The sequence below is a fragment of the Gavia stellata genome, chromosome 5 (assembly GCF_030936135.1).
Source record: "Gavia stellata isolate bGavSte3 chromosome 5, bGavSte3.hap2, whole genome shotgun sequence".
NCBI lineage: Eukaryota > Metazoa > Chordata > Aves > Gaviiformes > Gaviidae > Gavia > Gavia stellata.
Window position 1 is genome coordinate 1,920,747 of NC_082598.1, and position 22,311 is coordinate 1,943,057.

A 22,311-nucleotide genomic window follows, 5' to 3' on the forward strand; every position below is an offset into this window, starting at 1 on the left:
TAGATAGTTTACATACTTGAACCTGTATCCCAGGGACAGAGATATAAACATGAAACCAGATCCCGTCTGACACCGCTGCTGAAGCCCCTGGGCAGTACAAAGGGGTCCTTTCTCCCACACCCACCTCGAATGACCACAAATAACAGTTTGGTTCAAGCCGTCGCTTCCCAGCAAGAACAAGCTCTGCTGGTCCAGGTTACAATTTTAGGGCCAGATCCTGTAAGGTTTTCAGCACCTTTGACTCCCGTGAACACTGGTCGTGAAACAAAGGACCACTCTCACGAGCAGACTTCAAAAACCAGCTCGGTCACAAATCAAAGCCTCTCGGACAGGGAACATGAGAACAAAGAGACAGGCTCCAAATCAATCAGAGCACTGCTCACTCGTGACCTTCCCCAGACGAGAGATGTCATTGAGCCTAATAATTACACCGCAAGGTGCAAACAGGCTGAGCAGTTGTAAATCTAACCACCCCAACGTTTCCTAGGGGCTTGTAAAGAGTGATGGTGGAGCTGATGCCCCTCAAGACCAGATCCTTCCTCTTCCTCTTGGAAAGAAGGACGTTTGCTCCCAGAAGTGACTGAGACCTCCGAATCCCAACCTGTTAGGGAGCGAGTAGGCATGGGCAATGCTTTGATTTTGAGAAAGACATGGGGAAAAGAAAACATGGAAAGGGGAGATGTCCCGATCCAGAAATACTCTTCTCTTTGTGAAACTGGTTCCTTCTCTCCTGGTCATGTCTCAGGTAAGTGACCCCACAGCAAGAGGAGTTTCAGTTGTGCCCGGACATGAATCAAAAGGGCACTGCAACGAAGTACGCCGCGAGTTTGGGAAATGGGAGGTGGCCCTGCAATGAGGCGTCTGTGAGATTAGCACCCATGGGTTTGCACCTGGAACTGCCACGGCATCCAGCCGGACCAGGGCAGAAGGAAATTACTGTGCCACAACATCTTCCCTATCCTCCTGCTACAGTCCCAGACAAGGAACTTGAAAGAACATCACACAGTAGTGATGGGGAGTTATGATACAATAATGAGAATTTGGGGGTTTTCATGACTTGGGGGGAACAAGAATGTCACAGTCATGTAGAATCTGGAACTTCAGGTCTGTCTGATTTTTAGCAGCTCTCTGCAGAAACATCAAACACTGAACTGAAGCCCCCCCTGAAGCAGGAGGGAGCTGGTGGCTGTTGGTCCAGCAGCTCAGGCTAAAGCACTACTGGAAGCGGAGGAGAGGACTACTAAGCCTGAAGTGTCCCCATGTCTTTAGGAATACCTTCACCTGGGAGATGTGCTTGAGAAGGGGGTTTAGAGCACGTGAGCCTGCCTGTGTCCTTGCCTTGAACATGCCTGAGCTCCCCAAAAAGCTCTGCTGCTACTTCGACTTGGAAGTTTATCGTACAGAGGGTGGTCTGACCTTGCAAGCTCTAAAGCAAACAGCAAAAGCTCCAGGCTTCCTTCTGTCCGTGTCACACTGGAGGTGACGGCAGAGAGGGAGAAACTGAAGGTGGGAGCAGGAACTGGGGCAGACCTCTGCAGCCAAGAGCAAGTCAGAGAATTGTAGAATAGAACCACAGAATCATTTGGGTTGGAAGGGACCTTAAAGACCATCTAGTTCCAAACCTCTTGCCATCCAGGGACACCTTCCACTAGATCAGGTTGCTCCTGACAGAAGAACCTGTGTAGGAGGCCTACGATGGGTTGGGAACAGTCCATGGGCTTCTACAGACCACAGGAATAACACCGACAATTACTGCAATAGTTAATGAGAACAGCTCATCACCGTCCTCTGCAGACACCCTTCCAGCTCCCGGCACATCTCTCTGCAAGCCTAAGCACAAGCATGAATCCATCCAAATCATCTCAGACCACCTAAATACTTCCAGTAATGCAGAGACTCCTCTGTGCTAGCGGGCTCCTGGGCAGCAGCTTTCCTGTGGAACGCAATCAGAAGGAAACTAAAAAGTTGTTGAGGGAATCTGCAGCAGAGGAAACAAGCTACTGTGATATTTCTGTATTTTTTCCTGGTTGCTTTGACAGGAAAGGTGTTCTGCAGATGCCAGGCTGCCGAGGGGGGCGAGGGGGGAGAGCAGTGGAGGTGTAAAGGGAAAGCCAAAGGGTAGGGCCAAGGGGGAAGCAGTGTGTGAAGTCTGGCTCCTCGGGAAATACACGCCAGGTCTGCAAGCCCTACCCCGACAGCTGGTGCAGGTGAAGGAAAACCTGAGCTAGGGGCTGAGAAGGGGGGCTAAGCCGGGAACACATCATCTTCTCTTCTGCTTGATGCTCTCAACCAGAGAAGGCTGGTGAGAGCAGGGAAGGAAGGGAGGCATCAGAGAAGCAAATGGTAAAAGCACTCCCATCTCAAACCAAGGGAGATTGAAACCTTGCCAAAAAATTGGGTGTTTAGCCCAGAGTCGGGTTCGAGTTCACTGCTCAACCCTTAGCGAGCAGCCTCACGCCAACCCTCCTTGCATAGCAGATTGCAGTTACTGCACGGTCACCTTCTTGAGATGTCCGGGAAGGATCCTGTTGTGCTGCGTGACTACGGTCCCATCTCTCTGCACGAGCTACTGAGACAGCAGAATTGAGTACCGGGGACCAGTCCTACGGTGCTTTGAGCTGCTCTGGTGACTTCATGAAGCTTCACGGCCAGGGTTGTGATTTGATTTGGAGCAGGGAAGGATTTGTCACAAGAAGAGGTGGTGACAAACACTTTGGTCTCCAAACTTCAGGTCCATGCCCAGGCTGACAGCAAGGGTAGGCTCCATCAGCAGTACGGGAGGACAGATGTACCCTTCGCTTTGCATGCAACGGTCTCAGACACTTAAAGCAAAGGCTGAAGATATCTTTGCTTTCCACCGCTCAGCTGAGGCACGATCCTGTCGTGGTGTAGGAAGACATGACTATCCCAAGATTAAGGCCACGGTCCTCTGATGTCAAAACTCAGCTCAAATAAGCCCTATAAGTCATAAATCAAATTAAACTAGAGAGGTCCCAGACTAAAATTAAGGCACCACAACTCCCTGAATACTTGCAATGGGACCGGCAGGGCTACAGCTATGTGAAACAGCATGAACTAGAATCCAGTCTCAGGCTCAACCAGTATGGCACAGCTTGCATCCATAGGGCCAAACTCTTCCTCCACAGGGGGAGGCTCTATTCGTTGGGAGCAGTCCCTGGGAGCGCTACCCTCCAGCACTAGCTGGGAAACCAAAACTGATCCAGAGAGGATGCAGACAATTAACCAGGCTGGCCACCATGGGCCAGTGAGCCAGCTTGTGCTCAGACCCTGCTGGGTTTACAAGTATAGATGTAGTTTATGATTTCCTTAGGCTATTATTTCTTACAAAAGACGAGCTAGCAACTTACGTTTGAGTTTTGTGCAACCGTGTCCAGCCTTTGTGTGCAGTTATGGCAGTATTATTCTGCTGTTCCCCAAACGCCACCCCCTCTCCCACCACTTTCCCCTTCCAGGCACAGGACTGTGCTCTGAAAGGGGTCACTCATTTGTCACAGAATCACAGAATCACTAAGGTTGGAAAAGACCTGTAAGATCATCAAGTCCAACCTAAAAAAAAAAAAAAAAACAACCCACAAAAAAAAAAACACACAAAAAAAAAAACCCCAAAAAACCAAAAAAACCAAAACCAACCCACCCAACACCATACAGCACCATGCCCATCAAGCCACATCCCACAATGCCACATCCACACACTCCTTGAATACCTCCAGGGAGGGTGACTCCACCACCTCCCTGGGCAGCCTATTCCAATGTTTCACTACTCTCTCAGTAAAGAACTTTTTCCTAATATCCAGCCTGAACCTCCCCTGGCGCAACTTGAGGCCATTTCCTCTTGTCCTGTCGCTTGTCACTTGGCAGAAGAGACCAACACCCACCTCACCACAACCCCCTTTCAGGTAGTTGTAGAGAGCGATGAGGTCTCCCCTCAGCCTCCTCTTCTCCAGACTGAACAACCCCAGCTCCCTCAGCCGCTCCTCATCAGACTTGTGCTCCAGACCCCTCACCAGCTCCGTCGCCCTTCTCTGGACACGCTCCAGCACCTCAATGTCCTTCTTGGAGTGAGGGGCCCAAAACTGAACACAGTATTCGAGGTGCGGCCTCACCAGCGCCGAGTACAGAGGCATGATCACCTCCCTGCTCCTGCTGGCCACACCATTTCTGATACAGGCCAGGATGGCGTTGGCCTTCTTGGCCACCTGGGCACACTGCTGGCTCATATTCAGCCGGGTGTCGATCAACACCCCCAGGTCCTTTTCTGCGGGGCAGCTTTCCAGCCACTCATCCCCAAGCCTGTAGCGTTGCCTGGGGTTGTTGTGGCCAAAGTGTAGAACCCGGCACTTGGTCTTATTGAACTTCATCCGGTTGGCCTCAGCCCATCGATCCAGCCTGTCCAGATCCCTCTGCAGAGCCTTCCTACCCTCCAGCAGATCAACACTCCCTCCCAACTTGGTGTCGTCTGCAAACTTGCTGAGGGAGCACTCTATCCCCTCATCCAGATCATCAATAAAGACATTAAACAAGACCGGTCCCAAAACTGAGCCCTGCGGGACTCCGCTTGTGTCCTCCAACCTCTGACAGGAACGAGTCCATCCTTACCGAAGAACGCCAGTCGCAAACCTTGTTAAGCACCATACCATCCTTCATCCGAAGGCTAGAACAAGGCTCAACACTTTTCCAAATACCACAGCCTTTCTCTCCAGCCCTACCTGAACCACGTCAATATTCAACCACTCTGTATCATTCCTGGGGGGTTCTGTTCAAGTAAAAAGAGTTTTACGGGCATTAAAGAGGCTCACACAGATCACCTCTGCATTTTAAGTTCACGTGGAAAATAAAGATACTCTCGCCTATGTCAATAGTTACTTTGCCAGAGGAGAAACTGGATCAGTACATAGGAGAGGAACCTCAGATGAACCTCTTAAGAAGTCAACCATGGAGCATCGCCTGGGTGTCAGCATGAAACCAAACCTTCAGGGCACAGCTTGAATCTTCCGCAGTCTTTAGGAAACACATACCACCGAGCTTCCAGGCTCCCGCCAGTCCTTAAGGACCTTGCACCATTGCTTTCCTAAGAGGAGATCCTTCCAAGACCAACCTCCATCCCAAGGGTAGACTTTGGCCAGCACACGCAGGTTACCCGACTCTCAGGAAACCGTTCCTCAGACCCAGAAGCAAAGAAATACCACAGAACTTCTCGCTTCTCAAACAATTTTTCCCCCACGGCAGCTGGCAAATCCTTTCCTTTGCTTCTCATCCAAGTTGGACAAAATTACTGCAGAGAATCCCTCCTGCTCCCCTCCCCCCGTGCAATGTAATCCCAAGGGAGAAATGGTTTCATGGGGACCCCCTGCTGTCTTGCATCTGATTTCCCTCCTAAGTATGGTATAGGGAAGCGTCTCGAGGGCTATGGCTGTGACCTCCATACAGCTCTTTTGTCAAGTGCCATTTCATTAAAAAATCAGCCTTTTAACTGTGGACACATTTCAACCTCACCAAATCTGCTAATTATTGACAGTTGGTGAAGAGGAGATTTCACTTGTTCCTCCTGTTAAACTGCATCTAATTAGTAATTACTGGTTCACTGTCATCTTTACTGCAATAATCCCACTGCACATTGGCTCATTAACCTTTTGCTTTTCTAAAGCAGCCTGCCAACAAGATGAAGGCTAAAACAGATTGGAAAACAATAGCTCAGCCTTGGATTTTAGGCTGTTTATTCCCCTTGTCCTGGAGATCCAAAAGGAAGATTATTTTCAAGAAAAGGCTTTCAGCTGAAATCAGCCTCATTCCAGAAGACGGCTTGTTTTGCCCTAACCACCAACCAAAGCCCTTTAAACATAACCCATGGCGAGGGCTTGGGTACTACAGCTAGTGGAAGGGTTGCTCTGCCACCAGCTCTTGCTTCAGCTCCATTTCCCACCTGGGTTTATCCTTTATCAGCACAGTCCAGCACACTGGGCATGGGACGAGGCAAGTTTCGGCAGCTTTGCAGCACCTTGGAAGGTTTGCGGCACCTTGGAAGTTCAACAGCATCCTCTTGGATGCTGAAAAACGAATGATCTGGATAAGCAGGGACCAAAGGGTGGAAAATCAGTGGAACAACCCCACGGTTATTTCTTTTGCTGCTACACTGAATTTCATTTGCACAAGTCCCATTTTCAGTTTGGAACTGTCACAGCTGTTTCTATTGGCAGTGCATAGCTGAGTAGGAGTTGTCAGTGGGGATGCTGTAGGATAGGCGGCTAGAAAAGAGATTCCCCGGGGGGCATGGGAGGCAGTTGGAGGTTGTGGGCTAAATGCATTAACTAGATGTTTCTCCTAAACTTAACAGCAGTGAATTACTTAATGCATATTGATGCATTTAGGTACCAGAGTTAACACTATATTGAGATGAAAAGTGAATTTCTCAGCATCTTAAGTGTGCTTAGTCTCAAGGACCCGTGTCTTTACGGCTGACACAGGGTTTTATTTTTATAAGGTGATCTTCAAAACCGTAACATCTAGAAACAAGCTGTAATTCTGGAGCACTGCTGCAGACATCAAAGTGGATTCCATCTGTACAAAAATCAGGGAAGGTGTGAGGTCTTAGCCAGACTAAATACCAACCAAAGAGAAGATCTGGATGCATTATCCTCCCCAGCACATGAAGGTTGGTCAGCTCCAGAGTTTTCATTTACCTGTTATTGGTGTTCCCGTACACAGCCAGAGCTGAATTCTGATTTCTCTTATGTTGCTTTAAAACAGGTATATCTCTGAAGCAGCTAAAGCTGATGTGATAATCTAGCACACTTATTAAATCTATTGCAAGGCTTCAATTCTACTTGAAAACTAATTGTAAGTTTGAGCCCCTTTAGAAGAGTGGATCAAAGGCGGTCAGTCAAGCTCCCATGCTAAAACAAGTGCTTAATAACACATCAGCTTCTGTGTTTGCTCTCTGACTAAAGAAAAAGGACTGTGAATGTGTGATTAAGGGCAGAATTTGGCTCATTTACAATCCCTGAAAGGGTTGCTGCTCAGACCATAATCATATTTTTGGAACAGAACACGCCTATTACATCTTGTTGTTAATAATTTACTCCCCAGGTAGTGCTCATTACAAGAGCATCATCTCAGTCGTCTTATGTTCATAGCTGCTTCACCTACTGTGGTTGTGAGAAGAAGTAAATACACACATACGTATGTATATACAGATGCATATACATCTAGAGATAGGCACATACATACAGACAGATACATATGTTCAAACACTCAAAGTCTATTAACTTAGTTATCTGACAAGTTCACGGACCAGCGCTGAGTGACCAAGAAGTCACACGTTCTGAGAAATGCTCTTTGCAAGGAAACTCCCGATTCCCTACCCTAGACTGTGAAGAAATAGCCCTGGAGAGACTGTTTCAGCTAAATCACTTGCTCTGCTCACTTGAGCGTCCCCCCAGTCACTGACCGCTGAGATCTCAAAAAGATTTTTTAGAATGGGAGGAACACCCTTTACGCACACACTCACCCACATTTATAATGAATGCAAACATTACTGGAAGACTGATCAGACCAGGCTGCTATGGAGAACTTGATTCCTTGGTGTCAACAGATGTGAGGTCCAGCTGTGCACGTGGAGCTAACTCCAGCTGAGCGAAGCTGAGATCCCAGTAGGTAATGAGCTATACCACCAGCTGTAATGGTTTCTCTTCATTGACATAAAGCGTGGGCAGAGAGCACGTCATTCTGTTTGATCTACTAATCAGCGCTGATTCATGTTTACACTGCAGATAACATTTCATCTGCTTTTAGAAGGTCATTTTCAAGTGATGCTGTATGGTTTCAGTATTGCCTGATGCCTGCAATTTGAATATCTCTTGAAGGAAGCCAGACCTTAATTTTCCTTGTGGGCTAGAATTCATTCAGCTGTTAGCATCAACACAATTTTTCATGCTGTAATATCAGATACTATACGTTATAAATTCTCTGTCACCCATAAAGCTAAAATACAAAAGGCAAAATGACCTTGTGAGCTTCATTTTTAGAAAAAAAATACTAAGACAATTAATAATTATTTTTGTAGAGACCGAAGTGTTTAACTCTGAATGCCTCAGATTCGGGTACCAAAACCGGGTGTTGGTCGACAGCTGGCTGAAGATGAGCCAGCAGTGTGCCCAGGTGGCCAAGAAGGCCAAGGGCATCCTGGCTTGTATCAGAAAGAGTGTGGCCAGCAGGAGCAGGGAGGGGATCGTGCCCCTGTACTCGGCGCTGGTGAGGCCGCACCTCGAATTCTGTGTTCGGTTTTGGGCCCCTCACTACAAGAAGGACATTGAGGTGCTGGAGCGTGTCCAGAGAAGGGCGACGGAGCTGGTGAGGGGTCTGGAGCACAAGTCTGATGAGGAGCGGCTGAGGGAACTGGGGTTGTTCAGTCTGGAGAAGAGGAGGTGAGGGGAGACCTCATCGCTCTCTACAACTACCTGAAAGGGGGTGGTGGTGAGGTGGGTGTTGGTCTCTTCTCCCAAGTGACTAGCGAAAGGACAAGAGGAAATAGCCTCAAGTTGCAGCAGGGGAGGTTTAGGCTGGATATTAGGACAAATGTCTTTACTGAGAGAGTGGTGAAGCATTGGAAGAGGCTGCCCAGGGAGGTGGTGGAGTCACCGTCACTGGAGGTGTTCAAGGAACGTGTGGACGTGGCACTACGGGACATGGTTTAGTGGGCATGGTGGTGTTGGGGTGATGGTTGGACTTGATGATCTTACAGGTCTTTTCCAACCTTAGTGATTCTGTGATTTAGTTCCCACCGACCTTAGTAGGCACTTAGTATTTCAAAGAAGCCCATGCTAAGCGATGCCTACAGAAAGGTACAAAATGCTATATTTCAAAACAGAATTGTAGGCTGAGATTCCTGTCTGTGTTGAAAGAATGGTTTGGTTTGGCCAACGCTATTAAACATGTGCGTCGTCAGTGCGAGGGGAGAAAAGACGCAATAACTGATGCTAAAGGCTTAAGATGACACAAAGTCTGGGGAAGTGGTAACTAATTAAGAGTCCAGGTCACTGTTACAGAGACCTCTGGATCACATGGTGAAAAGAAGTCGATGTGCATCATACTATGCTCAAACACAAAATTGCCTCTGGGCACAAAGAGTGTGTGTACCTATGGCATGGGGCACCATGTGGGGGGAACGGTGGCAATGATGTCACCTTTGGGGTAAATGAGGCTGGTGGCATCTCCCATGGTCTTGCTTCCCTGATTATCTTGAAAGGAGACCCGCCAGCAAAGGCCATAGCTACCTTCTGGTGGGTGAAGCTCCTTTCCCTGGAAACTGGGGCGTAAGGGGTGCTCTATGTCCAAGGCTCCTTTCAACAGGATCTTTGGACATACTCTGGGCATGTACCTTGAATGGGTGCAAGACCTGGAAATACTCCTCAGTCTTTCATAACCAAAACCTCTGAGCAGAACTTGGGATCACTGCAAAAAAACTGAAGGACAAGGAGCTAAGGTTGAGCTCATGCCAAAATGACTAACAAGCTCTGTGGATGTAAGAATTCAAGTAGAAGCAGGCAAATCACATTGCTCCTGCAACTGGTACTTGTGTAACTTCTTACTGGAATACTGTGTCTGGTTCTTATGGAAGTGCTCCAAAAAGGATGTTGACTAATTAGAAAAAATTTAAGGAAGAGCCATATGAATCATTAAAGCTTCAGAAAACACATCTTTCAGCAAAAGACTCCAAGATTGAGATATATTCAGTTTCTTAAAGAGAAGATTAAGGGACAGTTTTATCTCAGCCTGTAAACAGCTAGAAGGACAACAAAAAATTTGTAACACGTTTTTCAGTCTAGCAGACAAGTGTACAACAAGATTCCCTGGCTAGAAGTCATGGATAAACCCGTCCAGACCTAAAAAAATGAATTAACCAGCAGACACTGTGACACCAATTTCTGATCAACTGTTCTAGTTGACACAAAATGAACTTCAGTGAAGTCCTTTGCTCTGTTTGATAGAGGTTTTACCACTTTCTAACAGTCACCCCCTGTAAATGTACAAATTTACAATCTACAAATCTATAAGCCCCAAACCTGAATGGTCAAAATTAATGACTTACTTAGAAAAAAATACACCTTAGCAATTTGTTCAACTAACTTAGGTCCAAGTGATTAGTCCTTCTGCCTGTTTCCTTGGCTAGTTTTCCTCTGTTCACCCCCAGGCTGTATCTTCCCAGAGCCAGGCTAGACGATAAAAAGGCAGAAACCCTCAAAGAAGCTCTGGGAAGGCACATCCACATCAAATGTGTATCCCAGGCTCTTTGCTTAAAGGACAAAGACTTGTTTTCACTATGTTACCACCACGGAAACACCACTTTTACGGGAGAGGGTGAGTTGAACCATGCTCTCCCTGGTGCAGCTCAGCTCTGACTAAGCTCACGTCCCCAGACAAGACAGGACGAACCCGGCCGGAGTCTCAGAGCAGAAGTCATTAGTCAGAAACACCAACATCCCTTGACTTGTCATCTGACCAGACCTGACCCGAGTATCACTAAAGAGGGACTAGACACACTCTGTGCTAGCCGAGACACTCCTCTGACTGGCGATCAAGCAGGCAGAACATTATCCTCATACATTTAAAAAAATGCCTTATTCCAACCTGGTTGTCCCCCTGATCCCTGGTGTTTTGATTACTAAATGTGTTGCACACGGGAGAGGCCTGGAGCAGACCTCCCTGCGGGAGAACAACGGATGCGATGGAAGGGCGGAGGATCACGCGTGACCATCCCTTGCCTGTAAAAGGTGCGTTTGCTGGGCGGAACAAAGGTTCCTCTGTTCAGTTCTTCCCCTGTTTGCTTGGAAGGTACATCCCACCACACGATCCAAAGGCTGGTTAAAAGCATGGAAAAGCTGTGCGATACTGATCTACGCTAGCATGCGCTAACAGGAGGGACTGACATAACCATCACCTGCCCAATGAATCTGCACTTGTTCAAGTGAGGAAGACAGCAACCGACTTCATCCAAAAATGGAGGAGGCCCCATAGGAATGAGACTATCATCCGGGAAGGCAAAACAAGCAGTGGCATTGGTAAGCCCCTCTGCGATATCCCAGTGACCAGACACGTACTGACCTCGGACATCTGCGGGAAGAGACTGATGGCCAAGGGGAGGGCCAGGCCAAAGGCAGCGAGGCACACAAGGCTTTGGACTGGGAGAATCATCCGGGGACGGGACCTCAGGAGTGATGTTCTGGAAAGGAAAGGCTTCGTTAAACCATTTCATAGACCAGAAGAGTGCATGCCATCATCAGAACCGACACTGGTGTTCACCCAGACCCACTGGTCTCCCACTCCCTAACTGGTCTAGGTTTCTTCTTGGCAGGTTGTCAACAAGTTCACCCACAAAAGATCCCGAGCCCTGCACACTGCGCTTTTGCATCTGCTGAGGTTACGCAGCCCACGCCAGCCTAAGTGCTCACTTCTCCTGAAGTAAACCAGGATCACTTCACACACGCTTCCCCAATTCAAACCATCTCACGCTGGAGTAAACGGCACACGAGGTGATCTGGCCGCACGCAGGTGTCACCTGCATTAAGGCTTTGGAGACTATGTTGAGTGAGCAGAAGGAAATTAGGTTCTTGAGAGCTATTGTGAACTTTGCCAGCCCTATCACTCGGTGGTAGTGAAAAAAGGCACACAACTTTGTTAATGGGGTCACAAAGTACTAAACTTGAAAATACCTTAATTTGTTAAAAATCAAACATCTGCAGACTGGGTGATAAGGATGTTTTAACACTTGCTGTCCCCAGGGGATATTTATGAGTTCAACACTTGTTAACAGCAAACACTTTAAGATACCTGCAAGGTCAGGTTCTGATAATGACCCATTAAGTGACCCTTCTGATGCAATTAACACTGAATGACATGGACAACATTTAGCTGGTAGAAGGTGACACGTTACATGTATTTCAGGATACAGGACCTCAGACAGTTTACAAATGTTAAGGGGAAAAATGTAATTCTTGAGGGGTTTGTTCTGGAGCTATTTACACGAGAAGGACACCCATCGTTCAGCTTTTTTCCACCAATCTGAAACAACTGGGAATATAAACCAGCAACTTGACAGTGAGTTTTGTTTGAGTATTCGGTGTATATTAGCAACGTAGAGAGTCAGCAGATTCGCTGCTGGGTCATCAGCTGTGGCCTTAGTCCCAACGTGCATCTCTCCTCTGTCCATCCTGATCCAGAGGATGCCGATGCCTCACCGTGTCCTGCCATCAGACATGGGCAGACGTGTGCTAATTCATGCCTTTCCGCTGGGGGGAGAACAGAGGGGCTCGCTTTTGGTCTAGGAAGGTACAATCAGATTATACCATCTGCTGTGTTACCATCACTGTGGTTACTATCACCGGGGTTTTAAAAAGCATTTCTAATCCAATGCGCACCATTCACAAGGTGCCCCCCAAAACCAAGCCACGCAGCCCTTCCCACGTCAGGGCACGCCGCTAGCCCGCTTTGGCACACGCACAAGTGATTTTGCAGGCACACCGCCCCGTGCAGCCCGTGCCTGCAGCCAATGCAAGCTAACAGATTACCTCAACCCCCGTCTACTCCACGTTTACTGCAGGCTACAAACACGCACCTGATGAATTATAACGGAGCAGCTGATGTGTGGGAACTTGTTACCCTGCTGCACGTTGTCTGTGTGTCTGAACATTCAGACTCTTCGCCCTTTGCTAGCACTGCTTGCTGAAAGCTGTCTTCATCTTGAGAAGGTTTGGGGGAAGTGGGGAAGGAAAACAAGATCCAGAGCCTTAACTCCTCCAATATCTCAGCTCCTCGCTAATAAGCTATCGAGACGGAGTTGATCCTATCAATTTGTGCTGTGAAAGCCAAGCTTCTGTTCTCCAATATTTAGCTACTTTGTTTTGCGTAGAGCACGATCTAACCTAAAAGACTCCTGCAGAAGTCCACAAGGACTGTGTCCGAGTCAGGAAAGCAGGTTACCTTGCTCCACGCTCTTTAACAAATGCAACGTTCAAGAATTGCCAGCAATAAGCTGTGATAACTAATCCCTGGGATGCAGAGGAGCATCTCCTGGAACTGATTTATTCTCCTGCTTAAGCTGCAGTGATCCATGAGAGCCCTCGCTGAGAAAATCATATAACCAGCATCCTTCAAGCCTCCCTGGAGTACAGTTTAGAACCAAGACATCACTGCTTATACCACCCCTGACATCTTAATTTGGAAGTTGCACCCTCTTTAATTACTGCCCTGTTGGGGACCTTATAATCACCCAAGTAAAAACTCAACCAATTTAAAATGATCCCCGGTACAGCCCCCAGGTGCGATTTCCAGGAGTGCTTCAGACTCAGGCCAGTTCAAATTACAATGGCTAACCTCCTAATTAAGAAGAGTTATGGCTTGATTTAAAAAGGAGAGGGGACTAATTAACACATGTAGTGTAATGTCTTAATTGGGATTCAGATTCTAAAATTTGTGTGGTTCAGAATAAATAACTCATAATTAGTCGAGAGGTCCACTTTTCTTCTGTCCCTAGGATCTTTGCTCTCGACACAGATCTCGGAAGAATATTAAGTTAAATATTGCATGCCGCATTTTGTTAGCTGTCAAATGCAATCAAAAACCCTCTTTTCACCCATTAGCCCCCCATCCGAAGTGAATGATTAGATGTTTCCAAAGGGTTTAATTGCAGAGTGTGATAGCAGATTAAAAAGTAGTAATATTAATATCCATTTGTTGAAGGGTGAATTAGTTTCCAAGACTGTCCTGCCTGCTCTGCCAAGGGGTTTGATTAGGGAAGTGGACGTCTGGACCTTTAGATCCCCCTGACAGCCCAACTTTGCCATTGGCATCTTCTGAAGCAGACCGCTAGATTCACAAGAGCAAATATTCTCTTACCCTACCAGTAATTCTGCTATTGAATTGAGCACTTGAAACTATTTTCATAGGAAAACAGTAAGTTTACAGACTGTCACCATGTACACAGGACAGGACTGGCCAGGCTCTGGTGCGCAAAACCTTGGCACTCAGATTAGACGAATGGGATTGAAAAGTTTTGCTCCAGGAGAAGGTCTCACATTGGAAATCCGCAGGAAGATTGTACGTATGTTTTATTGTTCCCAATTTTAGAAGCCAATTTTTTGGCACCGATGGTCTGCCTCGCTAGCGTAAGTAATCCATGTTTATACATCGACCTTTGGATGGCAAAGAACACGCATTTTTGCAACACTTCCCTCCTCCTCTCTTTTTTTTCTTCTTTTACTTTTAAAGATGTGTTTCTTTACCCCCTTCAGAACCCCCTCGTGCCTATTCTTTCTGCGATTTGCCTTCATAAAATTTGCCTGGCAGATATTAAAAAGGCAGTAACACGCTGGGGAGCTTCTGGCTTACTGATCCTAGGTAGCGCTTACTGTTAAGGGCTATACTTAAAAGAGCTCGACCTTACGGATAACATTTCAATATGCATGAGCGTGCGTGTACGTAGGTATATACACAGACACACGCATACTTGTACAGACAGTACATCTGCTCCGCAGAGACAGTGTGTTGTAGATCTTGTAAATACACCTTCATTCAACTTTCATCACATTGTTCATTAGTGGTTTAAATTTTGCATAATTTGGCAGCTGCCTCTGGCGTTTTTCAAGAGGTACTGTAATTTATTCCATATGGAAGTCAGTTGCTGTACTGAAAAGGAGTTATCAGGTTCAGTGAACCAGAGCTGTATTTGTCTAGAAGGAGGTGTCAGATGCTAAACTAAATATGACAGGAGTTAACCAAAGTCTCCCAGCTGACAGATTCTGTGGGGTTTCTGTAGCGTTTGGTATAAACAGGTTCAAAGCTAATACATACATTGCAAGACGCCGAGGATGCCGGCGGGGTAAGAAAGCTCTGGAGACTGAAGCTCTGGGTATCCCAAGGCTCAAAACACCCCTCTAATGTGCAAACAAACGTTGGGGTGGTTGTCCTACCCCAGATCCCAGTTCTGCTGAGAACCTCCCAGAGCCGGCACCGTACCGTGTCTCTGCTTCAGAGCGCCCGTCAGGTCTCTCTGCTGTCTGCAGAGGGTGTTTCTGAGTTTTTCTCACTCGTTTGGGGTCATTTTGGGAATGCTGAGCTCTTCTAGCGACCAGTAGCTCTGCCTGCTGTCCTGTCCAGCCAGGCCACCGCTGTCCTCCCCAAGGAGCGGCTCCTGCTCTTGCCTATAGCCCCAGTGCCCCCTCCAGAGGCCACAGCAGATGCAAACAGAGTGAAGTTGGGGGATTTTTGTGCTTGATTGACATAATTAAAGGAGCAGTTTCAATGTTTACTCTGGAAACAGCCACAGCAGTTTAAGGTGTTACTGCTGGCAGCTGTTTAGTTGAAACAAACTTCAGCGAGGGTTGAGCTGGACGGAGAGACTTTGCACTTCAGAGGAGGAAGAGCACCTGTAGGAAACGTTCTGCACATGCTGCCAGAAGGAGAACATCTCCAGCAAAATGCCATGAACACGAGGTCCAGGAGGGCCTCCTACCTCACACCCCTTTCTGCAGGTGAAAAACATGGTTTAAGCGGAAGAAAACACCCTTCCAGCACCACGAAACCACGGGCTGAGCAGTGGCTATCCATCAAGAGAATCCATTTTTCATTGTTAAGACTGACTTAGCTAAGCCAGAGCAGCTCTGTAATGTTGATCCAGCCTGGCAGTGTCCTAATTTTATGAGCTTTACAGGAAAACAGCCCTGACAACTGCTGCGTGAGGCTGCTGACATGCTGTGGCAGCTCTGCCACAGGATCGGGATGATGTGGAGATGAAGAAAGTAGAAACCCTCCTCTTTCAAGGACACAACTATTCTGCTCCCCGCTTCTCTCTCAGCTCTTGGTCATTGCCAACAGTTCCAGCTTTCTCTCTTCTCCGTGAACACTGCATAGTTGGCTCTAGGGCCTCCTCTTGTCTAGCCTGACATTCACGAGCTCTTGGAGCCCATCCTCAGACCTTCTGCTGCACTTCAGACCCTCTGAGGTTGCTTGTACTGTGAGGCAGAGAAGAGGCTTTAGGATAAGGAGATAAGAAGAGCTTGTGTTCTTCAACCATCTCCACTGCCAGCTATTAGCTCAAAGTGTCCACAGCAGACATTGCTGGTGGACTGAGCTTGTCCACCGCTTGTCCAGACCACAAGAACCAAGTACCACTGGATTTGGGCTCTCCCACCACAGAGCTCAGCCCACCGGGGAACCTGAGGTTGTACTTACACACAGACCTGGATGGTCTACGCAGAGACCAGCTGCATGATGGTCTTCAACTCTGCAAGGAGTTGGAAGCTGGACAAAGACTACTGGAGAAGGCTTGGATGATGGCGGGGAGAAACATGCACCAATTCCTAAATTTCGTCATACCCAGTCAAAAGGATTCACAGAAGCATCTGAATAAAGGGAAACATCTGAGGTACTAGAAGTCCAACTTAATCCAGTGGATGTAGCTGTCCCCACACATCTGTGACATGGACGTACTAATGAAGTTTCCATTGTCTGCTCCAAAGTCAGCTACATCCCATAGGTGAGTCGTCTTCATCTCACAGACGACATGAAACCAATATTTTTCCGTATTAAAGTTGCCAACATAGATATTATTTATAAAACTTAAACGAGAATACATCTGCACAAAATAACCGACACCGTGTTCCCCGCATGGCATATGTAGTCTCAAAATAAACATTGATTCTATACGTTAGCTGCTTCAACAGAGCGTCCAAGCAGCAGGAAATGCATGAAACATGGGGAAAGAATGGCGCGCTGCGGAGCTCAGCAGTGGGAGGTAACATTGAATTACTTGGAGAGCAGAGAAGGCGGCCCTGGGAGTTAAAATACACAGCAGGCAAAGAGATGAGAGAAGCCAAGAGAGCTGAAAAAAATGGCACAAGAGACGAGAGAGGCAGCTGGGGGAGTTAAAACATGCAGATGGAGCGATGGCTGAGAGAGAGGAAAGACCTGGATCCAAGTGGAAAGACGACGACCAGGAACTGGCCACTTAAAATAAACTTTTCGAATACCGAGACGAAAACGAGGGAGCGGGTTTTCCATGAATCCAAAAACCGCTGCTGGGAGCACGAAGCTTGCTCCTGGCATGGTGCAACTCCCACCCAACTGCAGCACTGTCACCCACTTCCACCCGGACTTAAATGCAAGGCAGGAGAAGCGCTCTCCTCCTTCGCCACAATCCCAAATGCAAATGACTTAGTAGCAGATCCAGATTGCGACTTCTGATTCCAGATCTCCAGCCTCCAAATAATAAGCCGTCACTCTCGTCTTTCTCATTTATAGACACTGTAAGGATTTCTATAAATAAATTGATAATGCATGCCTTGATATGAGTCCCATTAAAAACGCCCTAGTCTAACTCAAATTCTACTAAATTAAAAAAGTTAAACTTTTCACCAAATGCTCCAAGTTTTTTTTCCAAAACTTCTGACTGTGTCCTTCAATAACCACTTTAAAAGATGTGTGAGTCGACACCTGGACTGCAAATCCCTCGGCTATGGAAAGGGATGCTCTCCATGTCAGGTGGATGCCTCCACGTCCTACAGCGATACCACCACCTCCAGCTGCGTGGCCAGACCGCACCCCACTCCCTATGCCTGCTGTTTCTCACTCACAGGCTTCCAGGAATCCAAAGACATTTGATGGAGAATGAAACAGTAGGCACAAAGCTCTAAGTAAGTAGAATTTAGGCAGGCAAAATCAGTGCCCAGGTATTTTTATATCGACAGAGTTTCATTTGGGGGCGGTGGGGAGGAAAGTATTCTCTTGCAAACCTGAATTAGGTCTTTCAATTAGTCAAATTAATGACTTTTTGAAGACAACCTCCTGTACGAGAAGGTCAGACAGATAAAATTAGTTTTGGTAAGTCTTGCACAGAGCAGAGGTGCATTTAGTAAAACTCGTTAGATCAGCACAAGAAGTTATGATGCCCCCAAGTGCGAAGCAAATTTTACTGTTAGTTTTATTTGAGCTTGTGGACGCTTAGCAAGACCCACGATGATCCTCAGTGTTTCCTGTTGACGACAATCATTTATAGACCAGATTTCTAGAAACTTAGAATTTTTGCACATAAAGATCTTTGACTCTTCATGTTGATAAGCAGAATAGCAACGATCCTTTGAATTATATGGATAAAATAGTTTGTCCTCTGACGTGAGGACAAATCTTTCCTGGGTGAGCTAATCACCAAGGTAATGGTTAGACTGGAACCAGTGCCCGTGTTAAGCCAGCGGCAAGACACGCAGCCACTTCGGTGCAAAGCCTCAGCGTGACACAAAGGCGAAAAGGAAGAGCTCTGTGGTAGGAACATCACAAATCGGTGGCGTTTCTGAACTGCCTGGCGTGCAGACAGATGAAACCAGAAGTCCTATTGACTGACGACAGCAAAGCAGCTTTGATGGGATTATAACGGCTGGAATCACCTGTCTGCATTTCAAGCAGGGAAGCTGCCAAGATGTTGGGGTACAAAGATAAGTGACAATCCCTGTTCTTACACACGATTTTGAGCGAGCCCTGAGTGAGGTACTCCAGAGTAAGGTACTCCAGAATAAGACACGGTCACTCCTGAGCACCCCTCCTGCAGGTAGATCATGGGCTGGGGGACCGTGCGGGTGACACAGGGTCGCGGAGCAGGAAAGAGGCTGCAGAGCTTTTGTCAAGGAGGAGCATGAAGCGAAAATCCAATGCTTTGCACAAAATTAGGGGGACTGGAATCTACCCCTTGTCCTCATGTGTCTCCAGTGGCCGTCTCCAAACAGTGGCTTGCAGCAAGTGTTACTAAGGCTGTGCCCTGCCGCAGGGAACCACCACAGTCCCTTTGAAAAAGAGAGGAAAAAAGTGTATTTTGGCCAAAAAAGGCTGGAAGAACTTACTTTAGAGTTCCCAAACCAGAGTTTGTTGCCCTGTTTCTCCCCACACTCAGGCCATGGGACGAACCGATCCTGGTGAGAGCCTCTAGGTGCTAGAGGGGTACCAGACTATATATTTTTAAATTTAGATGTCAACAATCAGACTCCAAATTTGCAGAAGCAGCCGGGATGCTTCTGTTAAGGAGAGAAAATTGCCCAGGGGTGTTTCTACAAGGGTAAACAAGGCTAACCAAAGCTGTGGGTCAATCCCTAAATCGTACTAATTGCTATTTACTTTGTCAGTGGAGTGCTTTAGAGCAGCCGTTATCAACAGATTTGTTTAAAGAGTGCTTCCAGCTTGGCTGTCTGGACAAACGTAGCCAGCCCTTTAGCACCTCCATCTTTCAATGCACTAATCAGTCTCCAGAGGTTGGCAAGGTGATCCCCACCCCACGGATCATTCACGCCGAATGAGCTGCTGATGGGTGTCCTAAGGAGCCACAGGCACCCAACAGCTCCAGACAGGCTCACAGCATCTCTGGGTAGAAGAAAAAGCAGAGGTGCTGGAAAGCAAGGTGGGAGAATGGCCAACAGACAGGGCAGTTTGGGTTTTTTTTGCTATTAAGAACTCTGCTAGGAGATAATTGGACATGAAATAATAACCCTGCCCTCTCCTGCCAACTCTCCTAGCACGGATGCTCCAGGGAGACATCTGCCAGGAGAGATTCTGGCTTAAACAGTGATGGAAAGCAAATTTCTGCAGAATATGTGAAGCATATATTCTTCTGAGGAAGTCCAAGCCACAGGGTGTTATTGAAAGAAAGTACAAGTGAGTTCAAACAGGGCATAAGCAAGTCCAACAGTGGCCAAGGTGGTCTGGATGCGGCGCGTGGTCAGCAAGTCCCTACGGTCCCGATCGCTGGCTGAACAGGAGCCAAGACCTTTAGTCTGACCCCATGTGGCAGCTCTGATGTTTGCTAAATGGAGGACTGAAAACTTATGGACACTTCTTCACTGAATTCTGAGAGTTTTGGCTCACGTTGACCCTACAGAATAGGGTTATTCAAACCGCTGAGGTCTCAGAAAATTACTTAAAATAACCATATCAATATATAACCACATCAATATAACACTTCAGTCTACAACAATGTTCAAAAATGCTGGAACGTGAACATTTTAATAAGCAAAAAAAGGTCTTTGATAGACCAATGCTAAGAAATAGCAATGAATAACACCTCCTGAGCATCTTTTCTCCCTTCCCCTTGAAAAGCACCCCCCTTCGTAACACCCAACACTTACTTTTCCAGTATGGACATAATAATCGGAGGTAGAACCAGTATAGGCATTGGCAGGACCACTCTAGTCAGGGCCGTTTCTAGCAGTGCCTGAAAAGGGAAAAAAACAAACAAACCAAGCCAAGACGTTTAAAACAAATCTCAGGATGTACCTGCACTGAGCAATCACCGCACGGGCATGGAAATGGTTCGGCTGGCCTTTTCTGTGTTGCATATGTGAACGAATGTATCAACACATGCTTTCAACTTTGCTATCAGCTATTTGTAGACAACCTATTTTCGCTCCGTTGCTACAAACGATGGGCTGGAGCCCATGCTTGGTCACAAATCCAGTGAAATAAACAGAGACACCTAATAGCTTCTCTGATTTCACTTTATGTGACCAAAAGTGCTCCAACATCTCATAACATTCCTATGCAAACATGTTAGTGCTGCCTGGGGGAAGAAAGAGAGGCCAAGCAGCTGCCTGGAAGATGCTGTAAGGTGAAATATCTCAGTATGGGCTGAGCAGCAGCTTCAACCCTTCCTCCTTTAACTGAATTTCAGTTGCAATTACATGCTGGGGCAACACAGTACCTTACTGCCTGCTTCAAGATTTGTTTTTGTTTTTAACCACTGGTGGTGTATTGCAAAGCATTGTAACACCCAGGACTCCCCTTTCCCAGGAAGACGCCCAACCGTGGAGCTACGGTTGTCCTTCCACTGGTGCTTTCTCCCTGGCAAGATTCACCAGAAAGCAGCAAACAAAGCAGCATTGATATGTAGAAATTACCCCAAGATGAGACCTAGAGAAGATCATGGGCACTCTAGCAAGGCGTATAACCACCACTGCGTCTTCATGTACCTCTTCCAACTGCCTTTGCCAGCACCCACCTGGGATGCCCCAAACACTGCGACCACGCATGGGGCTACGGCAGATCTCGGCAGGGGATACTATAGATTCTGGATGGGAATGCTGAAACTCATGCATACAGCCAGGCTTGGAAACACTCGATCCTTCCAAACTGGGAGAAGGTCTCAGAGAGACGCAGATGTGTTACACTAAGGACCTGCCAAATTTTCCACGACAAAACCCCATACTGAGCTATTCAGGAGGAAGCATTGGGATTAGATGGCAGCTGAGCAGAAGTTCTCAGAAGTCCCAAATTTGATGTTCAAACTCCACTTAAATCGCACTTACAGTACCTTCACTTTTAATATTTATTTTCTATGTATGTTGTCTGTCTTCCCCGCGACCATTAGGATGGAGAGGGGAAGCTGGGTCCTGAAGCCAGTTAATGTAAGTGAGGAAAACTGGCTCAAATAAGTATCTCCAAGCCCTTCAACAGATTGTTTTAATCTCCCTGTTAAACAACAATATGGAGAGATATTAGAGATCTCCCATTTCTTGCCGAGGACTGTAAATCTGTACATTAATTGCTGTCTATGAAGTGCCTTAAGAGCCTTGGACAGAAGGAGTGAGAGAAATGCCAAGCATTATATTATTAACTCCTCTGCCTGGGCGTGTGCTTTGGTACATGCTTTACGTTTCAGATTAAAGCCCACTTGGAAACAACATGCCTGAGACAATCAGATTGATGCTCAGAACTATGTAAGAAGGGAAGAAAAGGGAATAATTGCAGGCAGATGGCAGAGTAGAAGGTTACGGGGGAAAACAAACCAGGTGTTAGGATGAGGATAAAAACATCTGGCTACCCTCACAAAGCTTTGGCTGGCAATTGTTAATGCAGGTTTGACATGGCAAGGGTTAAAAAGCTACTCAGCTCGAAAATGAAGTCTTCCTCATTTAGAAAAAGGTGTAAGTTATCTTTGCTTCGTATTCAACATGAACTGCTTACAAGTTCCCACCAAGAAATCCTAAGGCTGTGAATGTATCAGAGTATTACAGGATCCTCCCCATGTCAATCTGCGCCCTTCCGAACCCTCAAGGTCAGCCACCCAATTTGCCTGCATGGCACGAGCCCGCGTCCACCAGCACACTGTTTTTTGGCTACTCAACTGCACGCGTGGGTACAAAGCAGGCATTACATTTTGCTGCTTCGTTCTTCCTGCATGATGGGTAAAGCTCATCTATTTCTAGCTCTTTCAAGCCATCGATTCCTACGGCTGTGGGATTCGTTGGGCCTGAAGACCAGCTGTGT

General features: G+C 47.0%; 1 protein-coding gene across 1 annotated transcript in view; it reads right to left on the reverse strand.

Annotated features, from left to right (window-relative positions):
- Positions 1–22,311, reverse strand: part of SFXN5 (sideroflexin 5) — a 106,246-nt gene that overhangs the window by 12,268 nt on the left and 71,667 nt on the right. Inside the window, exons 13-14 of the mRNA XM_059817851.1 lie at positions 20,175–20,260; positions 11,119–11,236 (exon numbers count right to left, since the gene is read on the reverse strand). Coding sequence (XP_059673834.1) covers positions 11,119–11,236; positions 20,175–20,260 — 204 coding nt within the window. The remainder of the gene's footprint in view (positions 1–11,118; positions 11,237–20,174; positions 20,261–22,311) is intronic.